General features: G+C 40.5%; 1 protein-coding gene across 1 annotated transcript in view; it reads left to right on the plus strand.

The window, feature by feature from the left end:
- The window catches only part of ARFGEF3 (ARFGEF family member 3), a gene marked incomplete at both ends in the record, with an annotated part of 83879 nt that extends 75256 nt beyond the window's left edge, over window positions 1-8623 (plus strand). The window contains 5 exons of the mRNA XM_080342427.1: window positions 338-440; window positions 1044-1175; window positions 2767-2897; window positions 6470-7691; window positions 8432-8623. Coding sequence (XP_080198553.1) covers window positions 338-440; window positions 1044-1175; window positions 2767-2897; window positions 6470-7691; window positions 8432-8623 — 1780 coding nt within the window. The remainder of the gene's footprint in view (window positions 1-337; window positions 441-1043; window positions 1176-2766; window positions 2898-6469; window positions 7692-8431) is intronic.
- Between the last annotated feature and the right edge of the window lie 529 nt (window positions 8624-9152).

A 9152-nucleotide genomic window follows, 5' to 3' on the forward strand; every position in this document is an offset into this window, starting at 1 on the left:
TTCTGTTGGAATTCCCAGGTCTTTAGAGGTAATTGATACCTTTCACAGTCGTCAGGTTATTAGAGTCATAATCAAAGTAAGCACTGCATTATATACTTACACAATATGTGGTTCTTGTACTGGCAAGATGACTACTTAACCAAGAAAAGCAAAGGAAAAAAAAAGTCAAAACTACACTATAATTACAAAAATAGGTCAGGGTAACAACCGAGGAGACTGGTTATCATTAGCTCGCTACAGAGAAGGCCTTTTGTTCTGTTTTGAAACTTCTCCCATTACAAGTAACAATTGTGTAGTTCCATCTTGAATGTGGTAACATTTTCCTGTGTCCTTGCAGGTATGTGTTAGTGACAGCAGGGCCTGTTTTCACTGAAGAGATGTGGAGGCTTGCATGTTGTGCCTTGCAGGATGCGTTCTCTGCCACTCTGGAGCCAGTAAAGGTAAACTGCCTTTTTGCTGACAGACAAAATGTAATCACAGCAGTTATAGACTCAGTAACTTTTGGCAGGTTGCTTCCTTGGCAGAAGCATAAGGATTATGTGGTAGCTTTTGTTATTTTGTCAATTCACTCACAATGAAAGGTGTTGGATCAGCAATGCAGGTTTAAATCAGCTTTTCTAAACATGTGCAGACAGCACTAGTCACTAATAATCCAGACTTAGTTTAAATTGCCCTGCCAGCATGAAATCAGAAGAGTTTAGGAGGTGAAAACTTAACCTATAGATCTGTTTCTTCCTCTGGAGTGGCTAAAACTGGACAGAAGACAAAGTTGCTTACTTGATCCTGTAGCTGCATGCTCCACATAGATTATTTCTCAACCTGCTATCTTTCTTGTAACAAAAAATCCAATCACAGACCAGACTACATAAGAAGTTGTAGTGCCTTCACATCAAATACGTCAAATGCTAAAAAGCAGGTGACTGGCTGATGGTAATCGGACAAATCACTCTGAATCTGGTATGAACATGAACAGGCTGGACAACGCTACAGTCGCTGACTTCATTTAACGCACAGTGAAAGTCTGATGTTGTGTCTCTCTATAGAACCTGTTGGGCTATTTCCACAGTGGTTCTGAAAGCTTTAGTGGAGATGCCTGTGAAGTGAAAGTGGCAGCCCCCTCCCTCTCGCCAAGTGCTGAAGCTGAATACTGGAGAATCAGAGCAATGGCACAACAGGTACTGACTGATGTTTCGGGGGAAGTCAGAGAACCTTTTAAACTTGGGGCTTTTCTTTATGAAAGTACATCTCTACCAATATCTTCCTCACAAACCCTACGGGCAAAGACTTCCTCATCACCAGACTGACATTTTTATCAATACTACTGTTAGTCAAATAAAAGTAATAAAAATGGAGGGAAACAACCACACCAAAAAAAACCGAAAACAAACAACCACAACCACACCTTAAAACTGTCCCCCTGTAAGTAGGAATTAGGAATGCCTAGCATGGGGGAAGATCTGTAGGTACCTGAGGCAGACTGATGATGAGCCTGTTGTGTAATGTAACTTTAAAAAAGGCAGCTCTAGCATACATCAATGGAAATGTTTCTGGTAGAGAAAAGGAAATAGTAGTGGCACTATGAATTCTCACCTAGAATGTCATATACATTTTTAATTGCTCTGTTAAAGAATGAGAATTTTAAAGGAACAGAGACTGTGATATGAAACAAAAACAATATTTGTTCAACCTATCAAAGCAGAGTTTGAAGAGGAATGGAGATTTTGTCTCTATAAATACCTGGGTATATATTGCTGAGGAGTTACTGAGAACTACATTATAATGCTGACATTTAACAAATTATTTTAAACTCACCACTAGCTCCTAATCAGCAGAGCAAGCTTGGAGACAACCTTCTCGGGGTCTTTTTGACTAAAGGGAGATTGATCATTTTATGAAAGTGGTTATATGAAACAAGTTCCTTGAAATACAGCAGACTGAACCTAATGACCTGCAAGGTACCTTAAAACTGTAAATACGACATATGACATACGACAGTTTTAGCCTAGGAAAGTATCTGGATTGAAAGAACCAACAGATGTTTAGTGTCAAATTCTGACTTGATTAATCATACCCCGATGCTGCTTGAAAATCTGAGACCCACAGACCAGGACTTGTGATCACGAGTAATGTGTCAGTGGCAGACTGTTTGAAGAGAAAAAAAAGGTGTAAGTTTTAAAGGCAGAGAACTCAAGAAAGCAGGGAATGTGGCATTTATACTTCTCTTATAGATGCTATGAGTGGCACTCCCCAAGTCCTTCTCAGGGGGGGATTTGACACAACTACTAAGCTACAGCAACTTAGAGTTGTTTCATTTCCCATCCAAATAATTGCAAGTTAGGTGTCTGTTGTGTCTTCATGGCTGAAAATAATCCAACAGCCAACCTTTCTAGGTACTACAGGCTAACTATGTAAACAGGTCTTGTCTCCACCATACATTATATTTTCTGATAGTAGTATACAGACAGCAGAAAGCTTGTTTTGGTGTTTGGTATTCTGCCCCGCGTGAGTTCAAAGAAAAAAGATGCCTGTCCTTTGCCTTGTGCTCTGCTGGGTGTCTGGAAGCAGCCCACGGCTCTGAGGCTGTTTTACCAAAGCAGCGTGTTCCAGGTAAGGTCTGACTGGGGGGATACTTTACATTCTCTCCATCACTATAAAATAAGTTATCATAACAGATCTTTCACAGTGCAGGAAATCCTATTCTCAGGCTCCCCAAGAAACAAGTGCAAGTGCTAAACTGATTGTTTCATGTAACTTCTTGTTTTCTAGGTCTTCATGCTGGAGACTCAGTGCTCCCCAAAGACCCCTAGCAACAAGGAAGGATTTGAACATGCCCAGTCGTGCGTGCTCATCATTGACCTACCACCAGATAAGAAACCAAATGGGCATACCCAGAGAAGGTAAAATATCCTCTCAGTAAAATATTGTGTCATTAAAAGCCAGATAAAAATATTGTTAGGCTGGCGGAGATGTGAACAGAGCACAACAACCCATGCCTCTCCATAGCTCTCACCAAAAAAAAGAAATACACCAATCTGATAAAAATTAAGTTTTGTGACACAGGAGACAATAGTTTAATACTGTCTGCTCTCCAAATGTTCTCATGGTCTTACACTGGTGAGCAGGCAGAAAGCTAGATAAGGAAAACACTTCCAGTAGATAGTAAAGATTGATAGGTTATAAATGCTTAAAGGATACATAAGGTCACACAAAACCTTCAAGTAGAGGAAGTGCAGATTAAATTAAGGAAAGAATTTTTGTAGGAAAAACTGGGAAAATGTTTCCAATATAAATTATTTTCTTTAAGAGGAAGAGTTAAAAGTATCTGTTTGAAGAAAGCTTTGGAAGTACTTCTATGTTTGTAATAATACCTAGAAATTATGTCTGCTTCACTAATGGTCTTTTAAATTCAGTATTACTGGATTAAGAAGGTAGAAAAATTTAATGGATAAACTGGAGCAGTATAAATCAGAGACCACATCCAAAGCTGTGAAATTGTCAACATGTTGATCTAGGCAACATCATATTTGCTTAGCACTTTATTTTTGTGGAAGTCCTTCTTCGTTTTACCACCTCAGAAACTCATGCATTTGCATGACAATCTGATCCTGTCAAAGAATGTTTCTTTCTGCTTGTACTCAGTGGTTTAAACAACTGCTGTAACACCAGTAGGGCCAAGAATTAGAATTCTGCATTCAGGGTTTGTGTTTGTATTGCAAGGTACGTAATACATGGCATGAAATTGTCTTTTACTGGATACCAAATCTGCTTTAGTCATTCTTATTCAAAACTAAATTATTGCTTGCAATGAGGAGCCAGAAAGACCCTGCAGGATTTCCTTATTCGTACACAGCTGTGCAGATGTTTCCCCCAAGAGCAGGTGCTCTGTTGCCTCACCTTAAGAGAACCTTAAGGGCCCCTTAAGGGCCCTGCGCAGATGAAGAAAGGTTGAGATCACAGTCTAAACCCTTCCTTCATGGTGGGAAAATATCTGCTTTTTCCAAAGGTTTGCAGATCATTCTTCTTGCTGTAATGAACACAAAGCAAAAGGCTGGAGGACTCCCCTCTCATGGCACAGAAGGCCATGCAATCTAACAGGCTGCATTCATAAAGGTAGTGCGGGTCTTGCTTGTCTTGCAACAAGTAAGTAAATCAAGCTTGCAATTAACACAAACTCTCAATGCTCTCACACTGCACTTTGTCTAAACAACTGCAGAAAGTGTATATGCTGATAGGCAAATGTCACTCCAGCAATGCTAATTTTTCACCAAAACAGGGCTCAAAAGTTGACTGTGCCACTGTTTTTCATATTATTTGCTACAGCAGTGCAGTGATATGCCAGTCTTGCATGCTAGTAACTGTGGCCCTTCAAAAGTCTTATTTTAACCTTTGTGGGGTTTCTCTTCTCCCTTTTTGCTTTTGTTTCCTAATGCTGCATCGTTTCACAGGAAGCTGGGGTAAGGGAGCCTTTCTTCTTAAAAAATAATATATTTCAGTTCGAAACTTTGGGCAGAATAAGAAAATACTATCCATCCTTAACCAGCTTTGGTAGTGTGTGCTTTCACCTATAGTTCTGTACTACTTTCTTTTGGAATTAAGCAGTACTTTAAACTGTCCTTGGCAATAGACTTTTTGGCTATTACAAGGAAAAGCAGATCTGCTTTGTGATCCTGCTTTTGAAACAGGATAAGTCTCTTGCAATCAATGCAAGCACCCATTTAACTTTATACATGCTCTTAAGAGCTTTTCTGAGTCAGAGCTTATAATGATTTTTACAGTGGAAAACTACTTCCCCATACAGAGCTCCAATGTGTGTATTAATCATCAAGATTTTTAGCACTGTCAGAAAATAAGACTGTTACATTTTACTGATCTATTAGCACTGGCAGCTGTGTCATGGTAAGTAAATTGACATAGGTAAATTAACCTTAGAAGCACAATTCTGTTTGACCCATAGCGTCTACATGGCCAAGCATATAGTAGTCCCAGTAGTATCAAGACTCTTTTTTAAATCAATCAGGACCATTTGTGTGCTTTTATAAGTCAGTTAACGTAAGGCAAAATTTTGAGAGTTAAGACATGTTTTTCTTGACTTTTTTTTTTATGAGTTGCATTCTCAAACCTGACTTTTTGTTTTGGTATTTTGAAAACACTTTTAAAGTTGTTTAATGAAAGTAGAATAATTTTTGAAAAAAAAAAAAATTAAAGGTCCACAATTGAACTTCTCATGTTACATGAATATTTACTTTGACTTAGACCTGAAACTGCAGTATTGCAAGCAAACTGAAAAATCTCTTCCTCACTAGACAGCAGTGCTAGTTAAAATGCGACCCCTCATAGTTCCCTAAATCAAAACAAGTTTTACCGAGTGTACCAGAACATCAGCCCAATTTAAAACATCACCGTTGCGATCTTACGGAAAGCCTGTTTTTAAATGCCTAAAGATAGGTTCCAGAGTTTTTAATTTTAAATCCAAACAACAATCTCGTCCCACCCCCCTTCTTCCTAGCCTCCCTGGCCTGTAAGCCTCCCAATGTTATTTACTAGTCAATTACCTGGAAACTCTGGCTGGGGGAATTTGCTATTCCTTGCTTCCCTGTGCAAATCAAAAATCAGTGAGATCTAGAACAACTCACAGCAGCACAGCCAAGCATCACCCAGGATTACATGTGGGAAACAGGGTTAGGAACAGGTATGTCCATGCTGGGTTCTCAGTGTTCAAGTTGAAGTCTTAAGAGCGAACAGTGCAATGTGCCTTCAGCAAGACTTCAGCTTCTTTGCATGCTCCACTGAACTGCTGATGTTTCTGTAGATGTTTGTTTGTCGTTTGGTTGGCTCTTTTTGTGTTTTGTTTTTAAGAAGTACTCCTGGCATTACTGGAAATGGAAACCAAGTGGTGAACTAGCTTTGGCCTCGATTTGTCAAGGCAAAGTTAAGCTTGGCTGAAATGCTGGTGGAGAAATCTTAAGGATATTTCAATTTAGCCAAAGTTCAGCAACTACAATAGAAATTAGAGTCAGGGATCAGAGTCAGTGCTGCACAGCTTGTATGTTAACAAACTCCTCGGTTATAGCAGGCTGAAATATTGAGAGTACCTTCAGCTGCCATTAAATTGAAACACAGAGTATTTAATCCCTCAATTGTAGACATCTTCAGACAAAGGACAAAAATTATAAGAGAGCTTTGTTTTAATACCACCTCCACACAAGTGCCACTAGTGTGCTTGCTGTGGGCAGTTATTTTTTCTTAACCAAAGTGTCTTCAATCCTAGGAAAGTGTTTGAAAGAGTAGCTGAAAGACCATTCTAGAAAACTTTATCTTCCTGCACTGTTTTGTAACAAAGCTCTGAAAATTGGGCCCTCCATTTGCATCTTCCTTGTTAGATTCGGAAATATGAAGTATTCCTGTACTTCTACATTCTACCATTTTAATTTTATTTTATTTTTGTCCTTCTCATGCTTGGTTTACCAAGTATTCCTTTCAGGACCATAGTGGTGAGCTTGCTGTCTCACCAAGTACTGCTCCAGAATTTATATGACATCTTACTGGAAGAATTTGTGAAAGGCCCTTATAACATGGAGGAGAAAATGACAATACAAGTACCAGAAAACAAGTTGGCTGGTTTTCTCAGGTACATCTCCATGCAAAACCTGGCTGTCATCTTTGACTTACTGCTGGACTCCTACAGAACAGCCAGAGAGTTTGACACTAGACCTGGGTTGAAGTGTTTGCTGAAAAAAGTGTCTGGCATTAGTGGAGCTGCCAACTTATATCGCCAGTCAGCCATGAGCTTCAACATCTACTTCCATGCTTTGGTTTGTGCAATCCTGACAAACCAGGAGAACATCACTGCAGAACAAGTGAAGAAGATCCTCTTTGAAGATGATGAGAGAAGCACAGACTCATCACAGCAGTGTTCTTCAGAAGATGAAGACATTTTTGAAGAAACTGCCCAGGTCAGTCCCCCACGAGGGAAAGAGAAGAGACAGTGGAGGGCTCGAATACCATCCCTGAGTGTACAGCCTGTCAGCAATGCAGACTGGGGATGGCTAATCAAGCGGCTTCATAAGCTCTGTATGGAACTGTGCAACAACTATATCCAGATGCATCTGGACCTGGAGAATAATGTAGAGGAGCCTCCAGTGTTCAAAGGTGACCCTTTCTTCATTTTACCATCCTTTCATTCAGAAACTTCCACCCCATCGACTGGAGGGCAATCTGGGAAGAACACACCATCAGAAGATGACCGCAGTCAAATCAGGGACCAGCTGGGGGACAGCCTGACACCCCGAGGAGAAATGTTGCTACTACCCCCACCCCTAAGTCCTAAACCAGAGAAGAAAGAGCAAACCAGGAAAAAAGAATGGTGGGAGAGTGCTGGCAACAAGATCTATACCATAGCCACTGACAAAACTATCTCCAAGCTCATGACAGAATACAAGAAACGAAAGCAGCAACAGGCCATGACATCCTTCACCAAAGAGGTCAAAGTGGAAAAGAAAGGGGAGCTCCTGGGTTCAAGAGGGCCAGACTCACCCATACTCCAGCGGCCACAACATCTTATAGATCAAGGTCAAATGAGGCATTCATTCAGTGCTGGTCCAGAGATCCTGAGACAAGAGAAGAGACCGCGCTCAGGATCCACAGTCAGTTCCCTGAATATATCTGTTAGGGATGCCGAGGCTCAGATACAGGTAGGACATATTTGTAGAGTACTAATAATAATAGCAATAATTAAAATGATACCTATAAGTATTTTTTCTGTTGCTTTTATTATAATGATTATAATCTCTTCATTAAATGTTGTCATTACATAAAGAAGTCATCATGATGAGGACTGAATATTTCAGCAGCTTGTGCTGATAAAAGCCTGATTCTGTCCTGCCAAAGAATATCAGTGGATGTGTAATTGGGCATATACTGCTCAAGCTTTGAAGAGTGCTTCTGCAACTGGGGCCAAAGCTGCACTTAGTGCTACTAACAGCCTACAATGAACTCATTGCTTACTACTAAGGGCTCTTGCCCACTTAAGGGCCTTTGAAAATGTGCTGCTGTTTGTCACAATGCTTTTGTATTTAAGAAGGTTTCTTTAATTGGACAGCAGAAATAGTGGGCTCTGTTGCTAAACAGAAACTTGCTGCTTGCATCTCCAAGTGAACAAGTCAGTGAAAGCATCAAAATTGAAAGTCTTTGTTCACTGCAGGATGAAATAAAAGGGTGGGCATGATACCTGCAATACAAAGTCAATAAAGACTTGGAGTACTGCATGTGAATTAGGAAGACACAGCGAACATGAAATGAAGATTCTAGCATTACTCAGACCTCCTCATGAGGCTGCAACCCCCAGATATCTTATTTTCTGCCGCAATTGATGGGCTCATCTATTTAGAAAGGTCTTCTAAGGAGTCTTTTCTTGTATCCAATTTGTTTGTAGGCATGGACCAACATGGTGCTGACAGTTCTCAACCAGATTCAGGCCCTGCCAGACCAAACATTCACAGCCCTGCAGCCAGCGGTGTTCCCCTGCATCAGCCAGCTGACCTGCCACGTGACAGATATCCGTGTCCGCCAGGCAGTGCGGGAATGGCTGGGAAGAGTGGGCCGAGTTTACGACATCATCATTTAAACCGAGGTGTGCTCTGTTGCAAAGGGGAGACGATTTCCAAGGTATACAGCAAAGAAGTATTTGGGGTTCATTAATTGCCTGTTTGTTGGTGATAAATTAAGAAACAATGAGCTTGTTGATGTATATCCTCTATCCACTTGAGACTGTGTGTCCCTTACTCACACTAGCAAAGGAGGCAAAGCATGAGTGTGTCCAGGGGGGTCTGGAATGGCCCCAGAAACTGCCAGTAAGTCAGCCTAGTACCTGAAGGGGTGATACATTTCAGTAGCCTTCATTTTAATTGAAATCTGCAATAGTGGAGCCACATGAAACCACAGCTGAACTTCCACACTTCCAGTTAGCTGTGAACCACTGTCATCTGGATGTCAAACCAGGCCAGTAGCCTATGTGACTTTAAAAATATAAATAAAAGTCAGGAAAAAAGTGAGGCTATAGGACAAGTAAAAAGGTGACACTTGTTTAGGGTAACTTTTTTCCCTTCTGAAATTAGCATGAGAGAGGAAAGCCAAAAAATATTATTGTACTAACT

This window comes from Nesoenas mayeri (assembly GCF_963082525.1).
Source record: "Nesoenas mayeri genome assembly, chromosome: 3".
NCBI lineage: Eukaryota > Metazoa > Chordata > Aves > Columbiformes > Columbidae > Nesoenas > Nesoenas mayeri.